The 22185-nt window shown below is 38.7% G+C and overlaps 1 protein-coding gene across 6 annotated transcripts in view; it reads right to left on the reverse strand.

Moving 5' to 3' along the window:
* The window catches only part of MTMR6 (myotubularin related protein 6), a 48896-nt gene extending 29627 nt beyond the window's left edge, over window positions 1-19269 (reverse strand). For 2 of the 6 annotated variants that reach the window (XM_066369158.1, XM_066369162.1), the window contains exons 1-5: window positions 19112-19269; window positions 9035-9151; window positions 2877-3039; window positions 1113-1270; window positions 462-590 (exon numbers count right to left, since the gene is read on the reverse strand). In XM_066369158.1, the coding sequence (XP_066225255.1) occupies window positions 462-590; window positions 1113-1270; window positions 2877-3039; window positions 9035-9151; window positions 19112-19135 (591 nt within the window). In that variant the 5' untranslated portion in view covers window positions 19136-19269. The other 4 variants (XM_066369157.1, XM_066369160.1, XM_066369161.1 and 1 more) reach the window with 4 other exon arrangements.
* Window positions 19270-22185: the final 2916 nt, after the last annotated feature.

Below are 22185 nucleotides of genomic sequence, written 5' to 3' on the forward strand. Positions count from 1 at the left end.
TATCAGTATAAAGTAGCCTCCTCCGCCTCTTCATACTGAAAAATCCTTCCAACTTGAAGAGTTTACTTTTAAAATGGGAGCTTTAAATAACCGTGGTTCTCTCTTTTCTCAATAGTTGACTTGTCAAATTGTCTGGTTCCCCCCAATACAGCAGGATCAAAAGATAGCCGTAGGCAAAAAAGAGAACCTATCTAATGCCATTATTTTCAAGTCACTATTAAAAGAAAGGAAGGAAGGAAAGAATGAAGGAGGAAGTAAAGGGGAAAGATGACAAGTACAAAAGCTTCTGTATTTCAGGATAATTTTGTTTTAAAATGTCATTAAGTGAAAAGTTAGTGCTTCTCTGTCAGCAATATAGTAATGACACCTTAATATAAATGTGAGCGTTCTTTTGAATACTTACACACACCTGAAGAGGGGTTATATACTACACTGGTAAAATCAAAAGGAAAGCTGCCTACCTCCTTATTTTGATGATAGTAGGAAAGAACTGGAAATCTTCCCTTGCTCCGGAACTTAGAACTACCAACAATGATCGGTTTGCTTGCTATTCGGGGAACATAAAGTTCTCTAGGATAAGTTTCACAAATCTGTAAAAATAAATAACATATAACCATTCTATGTAGTTCAAAAATCAAGAGATTAAAAACTACCATAATTCCCCATGTATAAGACACACCTTAATTTGGGGGCCCAAAATTTGAAAAAAATGTATTACGTACATAAAGTTGTAATGTATTGAATTCAAGTTTTATTTATCATAAAATTCATACAACTCCTCATCACTGTCAAAACTCCCATCCATTAAGCTTGTCCTCATCTGTGTCTGATGACAAATCACTGTCTTCATATATTGCCTTGTCCTCAGTTCCATCTATGGCATTTGAAATGGCCACAACCACTGTATAAGACGCACCCAGTTTTTAGACTCCAAATTTTTCAATAAAGGGTGCATCTTAAATACATGGAAAAATATGGAACCTTTACAAAACTTGAAAAGTTAATAATGCAAGAACAGAACATAGCAATACAGAGCCAACTTGTTACTGAGACACTTGCTGACTCTCTGGTACTAAGATTTTCTGAAGTTCTCCAGAAGGTAGCTAAGTTACCTTGTATTCTCGGTTGGCATCAGATAACTGCCAGTTTGAATTTGGCACACCCATCCTCTTATATTCCTCAGCAAGGTCAAAAAGCTGCCAACCTCGCAGTCGATCCGAATCATTTTGTTTGGGATTATAAGAGAACGCATAGAGATCTTCATATTTTGCTGCAGTACACAAAATGCATAAATGTCAAAATACGTGACAAATAAAAGTAACTTTCGGTCCATTTTTTCTTTAAACTTTTCAGAGATGACTTATATCTTAAGATATTTGAACTTAAAATTTTCTCAGTTCTTTGATGCAAATGATTACATCTAAAGGCATAAATATATCAATCTGAAATTTTATCTTTATCAGTAAAAGCTAGTAAATAATAAGACTTATACATTACTGCAATATTTCCTTTTCTTAAAAGTAAAATTTTAAAGACACACATACAAAAAAGTAAAATTAAAAAAAAACATTCCTACCCACTACTTTTTCCAAATGACAGGTAAAATAAAGACTAATGCTATAATGAAAAGTTAGAGGTGTCGTATAAAACATGAAATTGCCTACACATTCCTCCAGTAAGTGCGGTTTTGGGCAAAAACAGCAATGACTGCACAGAGGTTCAGAGAACACTCTTCTGAATAAGCCCCTGAAGTCACAAAACAATCTGATCATAAGATTTGACCTAATTGGGACAATTGGTAAGTGTTAAAGCCTTTACGTGTTAGAAGAGTGAACAATAATCTGCTGCTAGACCACTGCAAGCCTGGTGTCCAACAAAGTAACATCCAGTAACTAATGTGCTTTGTCTCCCTGGAGATCTATATAACTCAAGTTATGTTGTTTGAATAAAGCCTCCAGACCCCTATGTCAGAGTAGAGATAAGATTCCTCTTTAGGGCCTATCTTCCTCTCACTCCTATCTCTACTAAGGTAGGATTCACCCTCTTTCCCTCTGCTCATCTCTCTTACACTCCACTCCGGTCAGGTAGATATATTAGGCCCACTGCTATCAGAAGAACCTGACCTTCCTCAATGTTTTCCTTAGTGATCCATTTCCCAGTCACTCCTCTCAGCTGGGGGAGTCTTTCAAAAAAAAAAGAGAAAAGGCCCTGGCCGGTTGGCTCAGCAGTAGAGCGTCGGCCTGGCGTGTGGGGGACCCGGGTTCGATTACCGGCCAGGGCACATAGGAGAAGCGCCCATTTGCTTCTCCACTCCCCCCTCCTTCCTCCTGTCTCTCTCTTCCCCTCCCGCAGCCAAGGCTCCATTGGAGCAAAGATGGCCCCGGCGCTGGGGATGGCTCCTTGGTCTCTGCCCCAGGCGCTAGAGTGGCTCTGGTCACGGCAGAGCGACACCCCGGAGGGGCAGAGCATCGCCCCCTGGTGGGCAGAGCATCGCCCCTGGTGGGCGTGCCGGGTGGATCCCGGTCGGGCGCATGCGGGAGTCTGTCTGACTGTCTCTCCCCGTTTCCAGCTTCAGAAAAAAAAAAAAAGAGAGAGAAAAGCTATCAACAGACTTCTAAAACATTAATATAAATCTATAGTTTTATTAAAGTCTGTCCTACAAATGCTTCACTTTGTCCTTACTATATTATCCCTTCTTTGGAAACCATTATTATGGCTCAGATCATAAGTTTTTAATTCCTTCTAGGTCAAATCTTTTAGAATAGAGTGCACAAGAACTCAATTTAAGAGTAATTTAAAGTATAATATAATAAGATTTTAAGTAAAGTACCTTAAACAATCCATCTCAAAATTGAACAAGTAACTAAGAACAGTACCTTGTTTTGACAATTGTAGCAAAGAATTGTAAATATCATGACAATCTCTTTCTCTAGGAACAATGAAATGCACAATCCTGAAATTCTTGCACTGAATCACAAGTGGGCATCCAGAGGTGGTCAAAGCCAGTTTCTCCACTGAGGCAATATGGTGATGCAATATCTACAGCATGAAAGAAACATTTGATCATTATTAAAAGCACTAAGTATCTTATTCTCTTCCACAGTCATAAATGTTAGAAATGTCCTCTTCAAATAAAGTCTCAAATGTTATACACTACATATTCAAACTTAAATTTTTTAAATAAAATTGCCCAAGCCAGAAATGTGCCCTGATCATTCCACATATTTAAATCCCAAGAATTTAATCATTAATTATTTATATATATCATTCAATCCCAAGAATTGCATCCCCCAAATATCTCTGTAACCTGTCAACTTCTCTTCATTTCCACTTGTCACTCTCCCAGTTGCAATGTTCCTAGTGTTTCTCACCGGAATTACTGTAACTATCTTCCTAAATGCTCCCTCCATATCCTACTCTTGATGACCCCTAATCTATTTTCTACAAGGCACACAATTCACCATTAAACCCAATAAAAAAAAAAAAAAAGAAAGGCCTGGTCAGATAGCTAGGTTGGTTGGAGTGCTGTCCCAAAGCACAGAGGCTGCTGGTCTGATCCCAGGTCCAGGCACATTCAGGAACAGATTGATTTTCCTTTCTCTCTCTCTCCCTCTTCACTCACTTTCTAGAATCAATAACATAAAAACTTTTAAAAAAAATAAAAAAGGTAAGGCTATTCTACACTGTTTCCCATTTCTCCCATCCAAATACTAACCAGGCCTAAACCAGCCTAACTTCTGAAATCAGTCGAGGGCAGACAACATTCAGCATGGTATGACCAGAAACTTTCCCACTTTATAGCCTCATTTTGAGTTCCACTCCCAACATCACTAAGTTCTAGTGACAATAGTGTTATTTTAGCTCCTCAAATGAGACAAACTCCTTTATACACACTCAATTGGGACACTGTAGATATAACTCTTCAACTATGAACTTCTAGTATTATTTCTGGCCTTCACTTAAAACTCATTACTGAGAAAAGGTATTTTATGCAAATGGAAATGAAAACAAAGTTGGGGTAGCAATATTTATATTTGACAAAATAGACTTTAAAATAAAGGCTATAGTAAGAGACAAAGAAGGACACTATATAATGATAAAGGGAGCAATCCAACAACAGCAGACAACCCTGTTAAATAAACACTTACACACCCAATATAGGAGCAGCTAAATATGTAAAGCAAATCTTGATTAACATAACAGGAAAGACTGACAGCGATATAGTCATAGTAGGGGATTTTAAACCCCTACTACATCAACAGATATAGCTTCTAGACAGAAAGTCAATAAGGAAACAGCAGCCTTAAATGACACATTAGATCAGTTGGATTTAATTGATATCTTCAGAGCACATCACCCCAAAGCAGCAGAACATACATTCTTTTCAAGTGCACGTGGAACATCCTCTCAGTCAGACCACACACAAAACAAGTCTCAATAAATTTAAAGACTGAAATCATATCAAGCATCGTCTCTGACCATAATGGTATAAAACTAGAAATCAATCACAAAAACTGAAAAACACACAAAGACATGGAGGCTAAACATACATGCTACTAAATAATTAAAGGGTTAGCAATAAGATCAAAGAAAAAATCAAAACATACCTTGAGACAAATGAAAATGAGAACACAACCCAAAATCTATGGGACACAGTGAAAAGATGGAAATATATAACATCACAGGCCTATTTCAAGAAAAAAGAAAAATCTCAAATGAACAATCTAACCTTACACTTAAAGAAACTTGAAAAACAAAACAATATCCAAAGTAAGGAGAAGGAAATAATAAAGATCAAAACAAATAAACAAAATAGACTTAAAAAAATACAAAAGATCAACAAAACCAAGAGCTGATTCTTTGAAATGATCAACAAGATAGACAAAACCTCTAACCAGAGTCATCAAGAAAAAAAGAAAGAGGACCCAAACAAATAAAATCAGAGATGAAAGAGAAGTAACAACAGAAACTAAAGAACTATAAGAAGATATTGCAAACAATTATATGTCAACAAATTGGACAATCTGTGCAAAATGGATAAATTCCTAGAAATATACAATCTTCCAAAACTGAAATCATGCAACATGAATAAACAAATTACAGCTAAGAAAACTGAAGCAGTAATCAAAAATTCCTAATAAACAAAGTTATGGACCAGATGCCTTCACCAATGAATTTTACCAAACATTCAAAGAAGAATTAATACCTATCCTTCTCAAACTATCCCCCCCTCAAAAAAAACTCAAAAGGAGGGAAGACTCCCAAGCTCATTTCATGAGGCATGCATTATCCTAACTCCAAAACTAGATAAAGACACTGCAAAGAAAGAAAATTATAATATCCCTGATGCACGTAGATGCTAAAATCCTCAACAAAATATCAAACCAGATACAGCAATACATTAAAAAGGTCATACACCATAATCAAGTGGGATTAATTCTGGGGAGCAAAATTGGTACAACATCCACAAATCAATGTTATATACCACATAAACAGGATGAAAAGTCACATGATCATGTCAAAAGATGCAGAAAAGGCAATTGATAAAATTCAGCATTTATGTTAAAAACTTTCAGCAAAGTGAGAATAGAAGAAATATAGCTCACATAATAAAAGTCATATATGACAAACTCACAGCCAACATCATATTCAATGGGCAAAAACTACACACATTTCCCTTAAAATCAGGAACAAGACAGGGATGTCTGCTATCACCACTCTTATTCAATAGCCCTGGTCAGCAAACTGCGATTCGCGAGGCACATGCAGCTCTTTGGCCCCTTGAGTGTGGCTCTTCCACAAAATACCATGTGTGGGCGCTACCTCAATGAGGAATTTACCTACCTATATAGTTTAAAAAATTTGGCTCTCAAAAGAAATTTCAATCATCGTACTGTTGATATTTGGCTCTGTTGACTAATGAGTTTGCCAACCAAGTCCTAGCCCTAGCAATCAGACAAGAAAAAGAAATTAAAGGTACTCAAATTGGAAAGTTAGTAGTACCACTGTCATTATTTGCCAATGACATGATACTGTATATAAAGAACCCTAAAGATTTCATCAAAAAACTATCAGAGCTGATAAATGAATTCAGTCAAGTAGTAGGATACATAATAAAATACCCAGAAATCAGTTGCATTTTTATATAGCAATAATGATGTATCAGAAAGGGAGAACAACACCATTCACAATCTTCAAAAAGAATAAAACACCTATAAATAAATTTAACCAAGAATATAAAAGACCTGTACTCAGAGAATTTAAGACACTGAAGAGCCTGACCTGTGGTGGCACAGTGGTTAAAGCATTGACCTGGAATGCTAAGGTCACTGATTCAAAACCCTGGGCTTGCCCAATCAAGGCACATATGGGAGTTGATGTTTCCTGCTCCTTCCCTCCCTCCCTCTCTCTCTCTCTTCTCGCCTCTCTAAAATTAATAAAGTCTAAAACAATTTTTTTAAAAAGACATTGAAGAAAGAAATTGGAGAAAATACAAATAAGTGGAAGTATATACAGTGTTCATGGACAGGAAGAATTAACATCATTAATGTCCATATTACCTCAAGTAATTTACAGATTCAACACAATTTCCATCAAGATATTAATGGTGTATTTAGGAGAACTAGAACAAGTATTCCAAAAATTTGTATGGAACCACAAAAGACCCAAACAGCCACAACAATCTTGAAAAAGAAGAACAAAGTTGGAGGTATCATGCTACCTGATATCAAACTATACTACAAGGCCATTGTTACCAAAACAAGACAGTACTGGCATTAAAAACAAACATAAATCAATGGAACAGACTAGAGAGCCCATAAATCAATCCATGCCTATATAGTGAATTATTATTTGACAAAAGAGGCAAGAATATACAATGGAGTAAAGACAGTCTTCAATAAATGCTGTTGGGAAAAGTGAACAGATATGTGAAAAATAAAGAATCTTACACCATACAAAAGAACAAATTCAAAATGGATTAAAGACTTAAGTATTAGACACAAAACTATAAAAACCCTAGAAGAAAACACAGGTAAGTAAAATCTCAAGCATTTCTCATAGCAATATTATTTCAGATATATCTACTTGACCAAGAGAAATGAGAGAAAAGATAAACAAATGGGACATCAAACTAAAAAATTTCTGCACAGCAAAGGAAACCAACAAAATGAAAAGAAAAACCAGTGAATAAGAGAACATATTCGCTGATACATCTGATGAGGTATTAATATATATAAATTAATATATTTATAAAACTCAACACCAAAAAAACAACCCAAATTTAAAAACTGACAAAGGACCTGAATAGAAGATTTTCTAAAGAGGACATACAGATGGCCAATAGACATATAAAAGGATGCTCAAGGTCACTAATCATCAGAGAAATGCAAATTAAAACCACAATGAGATGTCACCTCACACCTGTCAGAATAGCTATCACCAATAAATAAACAAGAAGTGTTGGTGAGGGTGTGGGGAAAAGGAAACCCTCATGCACTGTTGGTGGAAATGCAGACTGGTACAGCCACTGTGGATAGCATTATGGAGTCATCTCAAAAAATTAAAAATGGGATTGCCTTTTGACCCACAATTCTAATTCTGTGAATATATCTCCAGAAATTAAAAACACTAATTCTACAGAATATACGCACCCGTGTTCATTGTAGCATTATTTACAATAGCCAATATCTGGAAATAGCCAATCAGTAAATGAGTGAATAAAAAAAGCTGTGGTACATTTACACAATGGAATACTATTCAGCCATAAAAAAAAAAGAAGAAAATCTTGCCTTTTGTAACAGCATAGATGGGCCTGGAGATTGACTTATGCTAAGTGAAATAAGCCAGCTAGAGAAAGACAAGTACCATATGATTCCACTCATGGAATCTAATGTACAAAATGAACTAACAAGCAAAATAGAGATAGACTCATACATAGATATCAGGGAGACAGCTATGTTGGGAGGGGGAGAGAGAGGTGGAAGGATAGAGCAAAACAGGACATTAATGGAATAAAACAATCAATCATTATGTCATTTCATCCACTAAAATATTTCCTAGATATATTAACAACTTATATTTAGAATACAAAATGTTAAGTTTTTAGAAGAAAATATAGGAGAATTTCTATGGCCTTGATGTAGAAAAGTATTCCTTAAGTCACAAAACAGCATAAACCATAAAAGAAAAAATGAAAATCTATTACTCTAAAATTTTAAAGCTTAAAAGACACACACACAAACAAGACAAGCCAAGTCATCTCAAACACATATACCTGATACCACATGGAAAACTGGAACTCCTTCAAAACTAATAACAGGACAAACAATCCAACAGGAAAAGGGAAATCTAAAGCCAAAATATCTGAAAAGGTAACTTCCTTGTAAAAAATCAGCAAATTAAAATCACAATTATATATCCACTAGATAGACAAAATTTTTAAGTTGGCAATATCTATGTTGCTGAGGATAGTGAATTCTATCAATAGAGTTACATTCTATTGAGAATATGTTGAGAACAACCATTTTGGAGAGGTGATATACTTACTAAGGTTGAATATGCACTTATTTAAGTAACTTTACTCCCAAGTAAATATCCCAGAGAAATTGTGACACAGGGCATACATGAAGAAACACAGAAAACATCCGTTACTTCATTGTTTGTACTAGCAAAAAAGAAATAAATAAACACTCTCATTGCAATTTGGTATAAAAATACTGTGGAATATGACATTTGATCTGTTAACATGTACCTATATTATTTAGAGTTTTAAAAATTAAAAGGAACACGTAAGTCTTTTATAATTATTTATGTAGCTCAAAAGAGTCTTTCTGGTATTCTACAAAAAATATTTCATATTCCATATTAATATTAGTTTCATTAAGAGGGAGGGCAGAAATGTTTAGGTGACTGAAAACTTTTTAGTTGAGATAGGTAACCAGTGATTAAATTTTTTTGTACACATTCAAAATAAAACACAGCAACAAACTAAAGGCCATTAGTATAATCAAGTACAATAGAGATACTCCCTTACCCAGGTTTCTTTTTGGTAAGAGTCTATAAACAACAGATGTGTGGCCGTAAGATACAGTGTTCCTGTTAATGACTTGTTGCTGGTACTGAATCGGTCAAGTAATTTCACTTGTTCAACCTAAGAAAAAAAAAAGATGTTACTTCTCATTTCAAAGGTAGTATAAATTATTTTTGTTATCCCAGGATCTAAATGTATCACTTTAAAGCTTTTTCCTCCTGTTCAAAAACATGAGTTTTTTATTTATTACTATTATTTTTTAATCCAGTGAGAGGCAAGGAGGCAGACACAGACTCCTGCATGCACCCCAATGGATCCACCAGGCAACCCTCACTCTAGGGCTGATGTTCTGCCAATGGGGGGCAAGGTCTATTGACCTGCAGTGAGGCTATGGGAGCCATCCTCAGTGCCCTGGAGCCAACTTGCTCATTCAGCCATGGCTGCAGGAGGAAGTGGGGGAGGAATAGAGAAGCAGAAGGTCATTTCTCCTGTGTGCCCAGACAGGGAATTGAACCTAAGACTTCCACACACAGGGCCAACACTCCTCCTGAGCCAACTGGCCAGGGCCAAACATGAGTTTATTTAATGTTGAATGTTAAATTTCATACATCTTGGAAAATATATAAACCACAAACAAGATTATTATTTATGTTACAAATATAACCAAAGAAAAGAACCTTGTAAAAAGGTAACATAGATATTAAGGGGAACAGGAAGGAGGGATATGGTATAAATAAGCAAAAATGTTTTTCATATCTAAGGATCAATATAATTTATTTAAAGTTGAAGGTTCAAGTAATAAATATGTAAGGTTATCATGTAGAGTTATAGAAGTGAATTACCAGAAAAATTAAATCAGAAAACAGTTAAATGGCTTCAAACTTCAACTTAGTCTCCTCACCACTGCACCCAGGACAGCGCTTTGTGTCCAGCTTTGTGCTTTTACTCATACTGTTCTCCCTTCCTACAACAGTCTCTTCTGCTTAGCATTCTTCAAGGCTCACTGATGCCCTGTTTCCTAACAGGAATCCTTCTCAGAAAATTAATTACTTAATGCCTTAGCTTTGTATTTCTTCATTGCCCTGAATTCCCTGGCATAGATTATGTCCTATGCTGCTTCTGTGTCCTTTAGTAGCCTAGGCAGTGAGGTAGATAGTACATATTTATTTATTTTAGATTTTATTTTTTTATTTGAGAGAAAAGAGAGGGGTAGGGGAGCAAGAAGCATCACTCACAGCAGTTGCTTCTTGTTTATGCCTTTACTGGACAAATCCAGGACTTCAAACTGCCAACCTCAGCATTCCAGGTCGATTCTTTATCCACTGCGCCAGTACAGGTCAGGCCCATAGTACATCTTTATCAATAGTAGAGAGATACACATACAGGCACATGCACAAAGCTGTCACTGAAAATGGGGGCTAGAGTTGGCCAGGGCAGTGCAGGAGACAACTATTTTGAAAAAATACTCTTACTATCCATTATTGGGGGGGGAGAAGGTTGTTAAAATAACCATTACCAAGTTAAAAATTTTAATCCACAGTTATAGTAGTAGGTTGTTGATAGTTCCTTAAATTGTGTATTCAGAACCAGACAGCTAATCATTATCTCATTAATTCTGCTTTCTCTCCACATATAAAGGGCGGGGCAAAAGTAGGTTACAAACAACTGTAAACCTACTTTTGCTCCACCCTGTATCTTCTTTTCCCTTACTAAAATTTAAGAAAAAATACCCCTATTTTGAAATTATGATTTCCAAAATAATCAGTAACTACTATTTAAATGGTTATTAGTGAGTGCTCCCTCAAGAAATTTAATTTCAGAGAAAGTTTTCTTCCTTGTAACAGTACCTGCTCCAAATAAAATATTTAAAGGCAAAATTAAAATATTTCCTTTTGCAGAAAAAAGGTATTCATATTGACCATAATAACTTGAGGATTGCTCATTACATTAGTAATGCAAAACTATATTAAAGTCAAGAAAATGTAATAGAAAATCATTACATAACTATCAATATGGCAATCTCTCCACGGATGTAACAGATAATAAAATTGATCAACTTTAAGTTCTAGAGAAAAAAAGAGAGAACTTCTGAGAAAATATACTGATTACTCAGTTCTTTACTGTAAATCTTAAGATAAATTTTTATAAAATAAAGAAAATCAATATTTTTCTTTGCTAAAATCATCAGCATACAAATTTCAAACTAAAGACTTAGCTATTTTCTATATACCAATGGCTGCTTCATATTTTCCTTTTTCACCGAGGAACTAAAAGTATTTTACAGGGTTTTCTTTAAATGTTTTAAGTCAGATATTTAGGAAGCATCTAAAACGCTTTCAGGTCACTAGCACTAATGCACTGCAAAAACAATGTTAGGATCCTTTAATTATAGGTATCACCAAAGCAAATGGAAATGGGGAATAGGAAAAAGGCATGGGAAAAAATAATAAAGAAAGAAAAAGAAAACAGCAGGAAGAAAAGAACTGGAGGGTGGGGTCATTATGGTGAGACTGGGCAATGCCAACACATTACTTAAAGGAACATTCAGTTGAACTGTTGCCAACAAGGGGCCTATACTAAAAGGTACTCTAATGGTCAATAAAGTTCAACTTTCAGCTGATTACAAACAGAAAGGTGAAAAACACAGGAAATCACACATATACAGAATCACACTTGGAAAACTTACTTATCAACCCCCAAGAGGGAAAAAGGTAGCCTCAAAACTATCTGACCTCCGTCACCTTCTATCTGGTTTTCTTTGTGCCCCTACCCTCCCCCTACCCTCTCCCTCTCCTTCCTCGCCTCCTCCCCACCCCTCCACCCCACTCCCTGTTACCATCACATTCTTGTCCATGTCTTTGAGTCTCATTTTTATGTCCCATCTATGCATGGGTTCGGAAGACGATTTGACTTTGAGTGAGGGGTACGCAGCATAATCAAAGGTCAAAATAATCTGGAGATGTTTTCTCGGAACATATGTACCCTGATTTATCAATGTTACTGCATTAAAATTAATAAAAATAAGATTAAAAAAAACAAACAAAGAAGCTCTCTGAACAACAGCTGTACTTGACAACTACACAGCAATGGCTGCTGAAGCAGAAGTCACACTGGTAAGACTTCTTCAGCCAGGTACCCATCTGAGGCTCTTAGAACCATTATCACACACTCATAGCACTGACATCTTGCCAATAATTAGCTATCAAAAAGAAAGAGCCTGACCAGTGGTGGCACAGTGGACAGAGTTGACCTGGGATGCTGAAGTCCCAGGTTCAAAATCTTGAGGTCACAGACTTGAGCGTGGGTGACATGATCCCATGGTCACTGGCCTGAGCTAGGGGTCACTGGCTCTGCTGGAGCCCCCCCAGTCAAGGCACAAATGAAAAGCAATCAATGAACAACTAAAGTGACACAATTACAAGTTAGTTGATGCTTCTCACCTCTCTCTCCCTTCCTTTCTCTCTTCCCTCCCCCTCAAGAGTATTGAGTTGCCTTCCATCAAAATGACAGAGATTTGGCCCTGGCCGATTGGCTCAGTGGTAGAGCGTCAGCCTGGCGTGCAGAAGTCCCGGGTTCGATTCCCGACCAGGGCACACAGGAGAAGCGCCCATCTGCTTCTCCACCCCTCCCCCTCTCCTTCCTCTCTGTCTCTTTCTTCCCCTCCCGCAGCCGAGGCTCCATTGGAGCAAAGATGGCCTGGGCGCTGGGGACAGCTCCTTGGCCTCTGCCCCAGGCGCTAGAGTGGCTCTGGTCGCAACAGAGCGATGCTCCGGAGGGGCAGAGCGTCGCCCCCTGGTGGGCGAGCCGGGTGGATCCCGGTCGGGCGCATGCGGGAGTCTGTCTGACTATCTCTCCCTGTTTCCAGCTTCAGAAAAATACAAAAAAAAAAAAAAAAAGACAGAGATTTTTATCTTTTTTGTCTATGTATCCCCAGTTCCTACAACAGCATCTAGCTGAATCAATCACCAAATGAAACATCATAAATCTGGGGACACTTCACTGTGCTTTCTTGCTTTGCTTTCCTACTGCGCTAGACACAGCTGACATTCCATAAATGGCTTCCTGTCTCACACAGTAAAAGCAAAGATGTCACATCAGCTTTCAAGGCTCTATAGTAACTTGTTCCTATCCCCAACTTTAACCTTCTACGCTCTCTCCTTCACTCACTCTGCTCAAAACACACTGGTCTTGCTAGCTCTTACCAACCAAGCATGCCCACCATAGGGTTTTTGCTCTTGCTGTTTCCTTTGCTGGAACTCTTCCTGTAACCTCTCCCACCCACGTAAAGATGCCTCACTTCCTTACCTCTTTCAGGTCTATACTCAAGTGTCACTATCTCTATAAGGACTTCCCTAATTACCATATTTACAACTGTCCTCCCCAACCCCACTTGCATTCCACAGAATTTACCACCATCTACCAGATTATATATTTGTCTTATTTTGTTTATTGTTCTATCTTCCCCCAACTACAAAAATTTAATGGACAGAGATTTTTGCCTGATTTATTCACCACCATTTCCCCTGTACCTGTAATAGTGCCTGCCCCACAGAAAATGAGGGAGCAGAAGAGGAGGGGCCAAATAAGGGAGGCAGAGGAAGCAAAGAAGGAAATTAGATATGTGAGACTATTCCCTCCCCATCTGTGATTCACCACTTCCCATTTAATCCTTAATACTCTTTCCCTGGCTCTTCTGCTTGCCCCTTTTTAAGTATTCCCACGGTTCTAACCTTTGCACTCTTCTCTGCATATTCTTGCATAAATAAGCTCATCCACAATAGGAAATTTCAATGATTACCTAAACATGGACAACTCCCAAATCTACTTATCTGGGACATTTACCCTCATAAAAATCTACCTACTAGACAAAATCATACCACCTAAGTTCCTCTCAACCATCTCCTTCTTTCAGTTCCTACTCATACCGACTTACATCACTATTCAAATCTCTTCATTAGATAATTACCATATTTCTCCATTTACAAGACGCACCTTTTTGAAAATTTAGGGGTCTAGAAGCTGGGTGCATCTTATATAGTGGTTGAAGGGGTTTTTTTACTTGCATTTCCCACTTTTTCACACTTGTTTTTGTGCTCATTGTTGAAGACAGTGTTTTGTCATCACACAGATGAGGATGAACTAATGGATGGGAGTTTTGACAATGATGAGGAGTTGTATGAATTTTATGATGAGTAAAACTTGAGTTCAATAACTTTATGTAATACATTTTTTTCAAATTTCAGGCCCCAAATTAAGGTGTGTCTTATACATGGGAGCGTCTTATACACGGGGAAATATGATACTTTGTGAGGCTGGAGAGTATAATGCTTAAGAGAACATGACTGGTATCATAAAGACCAGGATTCAATTTCCCAGCTCCACCTGTTCCTTAGTAGAGATAGCTGTTGAGTCAGGACAAGTTATTTCATTTAATATCTGCAAGTTTCAGTTTTCTCACCTGTACACTGGGATAATATTAATAAAGGTCAAAATGGCACTTTAATATTTTGTAGGGAAAGCTTTCAGGTGCTCCTCAAAATCTACTGGCTCATATTTCAAAGACAATTAAAACATATTTTCTCTTTACCCTTGGTCCATCTTAGTTTTGTATCTCCTACGCTACTTGTAACAGGTAACATGTTTGTGTACATACATATATGACTTTACATTCTAATGATAAAAAGAGATAGCAAGCTAAGACAAACTGGGCATTATTTTTGGAATAATTCCATTTGAGTCCTAGTGTCAGATTTTCATGAAACATTCCATTATTTAACAAATTCTATCAATAGGAAGCAGTCTTTCATATAGAGGTTAAGAAAATATTCTTTCATTTCATTCTGTAAAGTTCCATTCACAAACAGCACAAATTTCTACATCAACACATGATGTCAGCCAAAGGACCGGAGCCTGGCAGGGAAAGAAGAAAGACTGCATAAAGAAGAACTGTCTCTACATAATGCCCATTGTTTCTTGGCAAGACTATCTCATTATGGCAAAATGAGCACTGAAAGTGGCAGGAAGTAGCGACACTTTGTAAGTATAGCTAAGGGAATGCTCTTTCAGAATTTCAAATTCAGGCTTGACATTTTTACTGATGCTATTCAATTAATAAACAAAAATGTGACCAAAACAGTATATTACCCATTCCTAAAATTTAAAACTATAAAACCATTTAATTAGTATTCAGCTAAAATATTTTACCTGATAAATCTCTTGTTAGTAAGAAAAACAAAACAATAACCATAAACAGTACAAGAAACAATACCACAAACATTATTTACTTATGTCAAGAAGATGTTTGCCTGACCCGTGGTGGCGCAGTGGGTAAAAGCGTCGACCTGGAACGCTGAGGTCACCGGTTCGAAACCCCAGGCTTGCCTGGTCAAGGCACATATGGTAGTTGATGCTTCCTGCTCCTCCCTCTGTTCTTTCTATCTCTTTCCTCTCTCTGTCTCTTTCTCTCTGTGCGTCTCCTCTCTCTAAAAAAATTAATAAAAATGTAAAAAAAAAAAAAGATGTTTGAGCCTGACTGGGATGCGGAGGACCCAGGTTCGAGACCCCAAGGTCACCAGCTTGAGCGTGGGCTCATCTGGTTTGAGCAAAGCTCACCACTTTGGACCCTAGGTCGCTGGCTCCAGCAAGGGGTTACTCGGTCTACTGAAGGCCCATGATCAAGGCACATATGAGAAATCAATCAATGAACAACTAAGGTGTCGCAATGAAAAACTGATGATTGATGCTTCTCATTTCTCTCTGTTCCTGTCTGTCTGTCCCTATCTCTCCCTCTCTCTGACTCTCTGTCTCTGTAATAAAATAAAATAAATTTTTTTTTAAAAAAGATGTTTGAGGAAGATACAGCTTTTAGAATTTTCTTAGGATTTATTTCTGAATTAATATTAATACATTTTATATTAAGATTAAAACTAGAGGTAATGAAAAACACATTATATAGTCTTTTCTTAAGATTTTAACTATTGATTGTACAGAGAGAGGAGTGGAGGGGAGCAAGAAGTGTCGACTTACAGTTGCTTCACTTTCGTTGTTCATTGTTTGCTGTGTGTCCCTTGACCGGGCAAGCCCAGGGTTTCAACCTGCAACCTCATCATCCTAGGACCTAGGTCAACGCTCTATGCACTGCACCACCACATGCCAGGCAACATTACATAGTCTTTGAATTTAGACAAACCTTGGTTTAAATCTTCACTCTACACCAGGGGTCCCCAACTTTTTACACAGGGGGCCAGGTCACTGTCCCTCAGACAAATCAACAAACTGACCATTATTTCAATGGGAACTATGGGCCTGCTTTTAGCTAATGAAATGGTCAATGTGCTCCTCTCACTGACCACTAATGAAAAAGGTGTCCCTTCCGGAAGTGCGTCAGGGGCCGGATAAATGGCGTCAGGGGGCCGTATGTGGCCCGCGGGCTGTAGTTTGGGGACCCCTGCTCTACACCTCGACATCTAATCGGGTAGATTACTACCACTCTAACCCTATTTCTTCATTTGTAAACTGAAATAATGTACCCAACCGGTGGTGTCATTTTAAGAGATGTGATCATTTTATATAAACTACCATATTTGTGAAACTGTAAATATTGTGAAATGATATTGGATAATTGGCTATATTGATACAGAATTACTACTTTTTGAATATAGTTGACTCTTGAACAACACAGGTTTGAATTGTGCCAGTCCACTTATACACGAATTTTTTTTTCCAATAAACACTTTTACTTGTTTTCAATCCATGGTGGGGCATCGACAGATGCAGAAGGCCAACTGTATGCATTGATCTATACCATTTTATATCCATACATTCTGATATCAACAGCAGGCTGTATGTGTGTGTGTGTGTGTGGGGGGGGTACGTTCCTGGAACTAATCCCCCTTGAGTGAGTATAAAGTTATAAACAGATTTTCAACTGCATAGGGTCAGTGTCTCTAAATCTCACATTGTTCAAGTGTCAACGGATCAACTATATAGCTGTCTACACAACAAAGGAGTCACTAGTTACACAGTCCTACTTCATAGTCAATTCTTGATCATAGTGACTAGAGTTCAAGACAGCTAAACAAAGTAATTCATTTTTAATTTGAAATAAATTATTTCTGCAGCAAATTAATTACGTCTAGGTGAAGGCTATGCATAATAGAAAAAAAGTTGGCTACGTTCAAATCAATCTTTTTTTTTATTTTAATAAATTTTTATTAATGTTAATGGGATGACATTAATAATTCAGGGTACATATATTCAAAGAAAACATGTCTAGGTTATCTTCTCATTAAATTATGTTGCATACCCCTCGCCCAGAGTAGGATTGTCCTCTGTCACCCACTATCTAGTTTTCTCTGTGCCCCTCCCCCTCCCCCTAAATCTCTCCCTCCCTCCCTCCTGCGTCCTCCCTCCCCCCACCCCTGGTAACCACCACACTCTTGTCCATGTCTCTTAGTCTTGTTTTTATGTTCCACCAATGTATGGAATCATGTAGTTCTTGTTTTTTCTGTCAAATCAATCTTTATAATGTATAAATTATAAAGTTATTCTTATAAGTAAATTATAATTTAAGAAGCTATCATACTCCACCCAACAACTATCAAAATACATTATGAGGTCCATGTTTCTTGTGTTCATTGTTGTATACCTAGTGTCTGTACAGCGCCTGGCACAAAACAGGTACTTAGCAAATATCTGTTTAATTGCAGTACACATGAAGCCATTTAAGATTATTCCAGGGTGGTGGTAGTGATTCAATGCTAGAAAAATAATCCAAAGTAATAAAGGAGAACACCTGAGAAGTAATTTTAATAGAAAATTAGTCATAAGTATTTTAGTCCTTACAAAGTCCAACTGTCACTTACCTAATCAATCACCTAATTGACTAAACTGGGTTCACTTTTACTGTGTTGTTGCTGTCCCCAGCATTATGAAAGATGCGCCAATGAGGTTCAATCTGGTACAGAAGGAAGTCACGTGAGGCCAGCTACTATATAACACACGTCTGGAACCTTGAAACTCGCACTAGAACCTGACTGGGTGCCTGCTCCAGTCCTCCTTTCCACCTCTCCACCTTCTACTTCTACTAGTTTGGTTATTCACCCACCCTTCTATTTTCAAAGTCTGAGTGTCAGGCACCTGAATTCTAGAGTTCCTTTCCTTTCCTTTTTTTTTAAAGAGAAAAGATTCTTTAAAGGGTGTTAACCCGTTTCAGCAAAGCACGAACAGCAGTCCGGGACGCCCAGGGCTGCGTCCGTTTCCCCTCTAGCGATCTTAAAATCAAGGTATCGGTCTCTTCTCATCTCCAGGGCGCCCCCACCCCCGGAAGAGTCGAAGACTAATTTAAGTGTCCTCGGTAAAGCAACCTGGTATCATTGTGACGTCCTGTCCTTCCGCTTTAAGGGCCGTAACGGAACCACAACAGGCCAGGTTTGCGAACGGCTTAAACAGCCGCCTTTTAACGTACAAACCTGACACACAGGATTTGATAAACTCAGCTGAATATCAATCCCATCAGACCCTTTATCATGCGGGATTCCGTGTTTTCCTTCCCCGCCCGAAGACCACGGAGCTCCAGCGCAGGGACGGAAGCACAGACCTCACGCCCGGAGTGCGGACAGGAGCGCGGCGCGCCCGGCGCGGCCTCAGCGTCCCCACAACTTGCGCCGGGACGCCCCGCGCCACACGGGCGGTTCACCGCGAATCCGGAACAGCTTACACAACACCGGAATGGCCACGGAGAGCCGACCGGCTCTCCAGTCCGAGACGGCGAAAGGCCGAAAGACCCCGCACCTCAGACAGCCCCGTTTGTGCCCAAGAATATGCTGAGAAGGTGACGGTACTTTTCCAGGGACTCGGCCCCAAGCAGCCGAAGTCATCGCACCCGACGCCCCGGACTGACGACTGGAACTGGATTTCCGTGGGGACCGGAGGCCTCCGCCCTCCTCCCGGCCCACACAGCCGCCGCCCTCCTGGGCACGCCCGGTCCTCAGCCCTCGTCCGGCCCACGAAGCTCTCCTCGTCTGCCGCCTCCGCCCGCCAGACCCAGGCCAGCGCCATCGGTCTCCCTTGCCCGACTACCTTAGTCGTACGGATATGCTCCATCCCGAGGAGATGGCGGCCGCAGCCCACCTCGCCGGCGTATCGTGTGGTGGGACAATGTGGGCGGTGGCCAGACCCCGCAGGAACTAGCTCCGCAGGCCAGCGCGGCCAACCGTCAGCCCAGCCCACCGCGCAGGCGCAGCTGGCTGCGTTGTCGCCTAGAAACACTTCCCCAAACTAGGTGTTGGCCAAGGGGTAGTGGGGTGGAACTGAGCATGGGCTGGAGAAGAGAGGTGCCTGATTCGTCCAGGGGACGCGGCGCTTCCTATAGCGCCCCCTATCAGTGGAGGGCTCATAAACTCTGACATAAAGCGGTCCACTGGACCACTGGCAGATAAACAGGGATGTGGGGAAGGTCCTGTAAGGATTTGGTTCCTCTGAAGAATAAATTCTGTGAACTTGCCGTGGATGAAAAAATTGGTAAATGAGGGCGATTTGTCCGTGAAGTCCATCACCCTGCTAGTGGACAGCATCAAATTTCAGTGCATTCTCTTTAAGCTGCAATTCTACTCACAAGAATTTAGTCTAAGGAAACAATAATCTATATTGAGTTTAGCCTTGTTTGAAACAATCAAAATATTCGATGCTATGGGATGACATAAATATAAAAAGCCAAAGTAAGATGCAGCAAATACTTACTTGAAGTAAAAAAAATAAAAGCTATTCAGGAAGCACTAATTCAGAGAGAAATCCGAATAATGTTTGGATTAGGAGACAAAGGCAAGGGCTGTTGATGAGAAATAATAGAAAGGAAACAATTATATTAATAGAAGAAAGGTTTTTTTATTGGTGCAGATAAAATATAATGATGTTAATTCTAAACAATGTTTTTAATTTTCACTCGTATAGCCATCAGTCCAGTAGCAATAATATCTGTTTCTTGTCTGCGATGCACTATTCTTTTAGGCCCAGTCCAAAAGCTAATTTGCCCTGTTTGAGGCATAAGGTGTGCAAGGCAATTCTGGAATAGGATTTTCAATTCCATCTTTAAGTGACTCAGTTATATGTATTTTTTACATTAACATCCAGTTAAAAATGTGCAGTAGACCTTAACAGCAAGTAAAACCTGAACAAACTGAAAAATCAACAACTTTTCATACCTGAAAAAGAACTGATCACAGGTCAAACCACTGCCCCCCAAATTAAAGAGGGAGACAAGCGAATACAGACAATCACAACTGTGGGAGCAGAAACCCACAAACAGAAACCTTCATGGGAATCAATGCATGGCAGTTCCTTTTACTTATTATAGTATATCTGACTATCAAAAAAAATTACAAGACACAAAAAGGCAAAGGAGCACAGTTTGAAGAGACATAGAAAGCATCAAAACCAGGTTCACATATGGTAAGGATATTGAAATGATCATACAGGGCATGTAAAACAGTTATATTTATATACTAACAGGTCTAATGGGTAGACACTGCAAGAACAGATGTGCAATGTAAGCAGAGAGACGCATATCCTAAGAAAGAACCAAGAAGAAATGCTAGAGATAAAAAAACAACAACACTGAAACAGTTATGAAAAATGCCTTTGATAGATTTAAGTAGGCTGGACATGGCTGAGGAATAACTCTCTGGGCTTTGGTAGAAACCTCCAAAACTGAAAAGCAAAGACAAAAAATGACCCCCCAAAAATAGAACAGAATATTTAAGAACTGCGGGACAGTTACAAAAGGCGTGGCATACCTGTAGTGGGAATATCTGAAGAAAAGAAAGAGAGAAAGGAACAGAAGCAAATATTTGGAACAATAAGAATTTTCTTCAGATTAATGTCCTATGTCAAAGCACAGATCCTTGACAACTAAATTTTCTAATTAAAATTTCTGTTTCATTTTGTCAGCATTTCATTTGCTGATCTTACACAACTTGTCTTGGTGTCGCTCTGTTTTGAGTATCTGCTATGTTTTAGACAGATCGCCAAAGCAATGGTGATGCTTATTAAACACAACAGTCTTTGTGGCAAAGGTACGTACTCCTGTAAGATAAAATATGTAATAAGAACAAGGTTGAGCCACCTAGAAACTGGTATGGGTGCATTTTCACATCCAAAAGAAATACGAATCCTGCCACCACCACCCCAAATAAAAACATTGAAAACCAATGCAGGTCTTTACTGAAGATCTTTTGAGAAAGCAGGAAAGGACAAATTACATTATATAACATAGAACAAGACTTCCTTAATAAAACCTTTTTTCCAATGTTATTTTCCCCTAGGGTTTTGTCATTTTTCCTGTTCCCTATTCCCAGACAGGCTAACCTCACATCCCAGGTTACCTTTCCCATTCTTGTCTCTTATCGGTTCTCATATTTCCCCTTATGAATTCTTTTAGAGAGGTAATATTAATGATGTTAACCAACACTTAGTGATTATCGTGGCAGAAAGTGTACTAAGTGCATTATCTGTATTATGAAGAAAATTATTGCTTACCTTGTTTTAAAAACGAGGAAAGTAAAACAATGAAGTTGAATGACTTGCCTAATACCATACAGCAGATAAAGCCTAGATCTATGAAAAAGAGGCAGTTTGACTGTAGAGTCTGTGTTTTAACATAAAGCAGGATAGCTGGTTCTGGCATTGTAAGAGTCATCAAGCAGCATGGCCGGTTCTCAGGATCATAATTTCTTCTCCATGGTATTCCAACCTAATCGCGGACTTGATTGCTTTTGGGGCGCCAGACATCTCCTCAGGGGTATAGGAGCATCAGGCTTCAGTAGTTCTCCTCAGGAGTATGGGAGCATCAGGCTTCAGTAGTTCTCCTGCATTCCTGGGCGAGGGTGCTAAAGACCACCTAGAAAATAGGTTACATGTGGTGCACTAGCAATCATATACTGTATATATACATGTTATTGATTGTATACTATTTTGATACCTTATCAAAATGACTGCATTTTAAAAAACGGAAATAGTAAGTTTCTATTTCTATAAAGCATCAAAGTAACTGACAAGATAGTGAGGACTTAAGTGCAAAATATAAGGGAACATGGTGAGCAGGATACTGAAATTGGTGCTAGAGGGCCATTTTCAAACCAGACAAATGTAGTACCTGT

This window comes from Saccopteryx leptura, chromosome 2, assembly GCF_036850995.1.
Source record: "Saccopteryx leptura isolate mSacLep1 chromosome 2, mSacLep1_pri_phased_curated, whole genome shotgun sequence".
Lineage (NCBI taxonomy): Eukaryota > Metazoa > Chordata > Mammalia > Chiroptera > Emballonuridae > Saccopteryx > Saccopteryx leptura.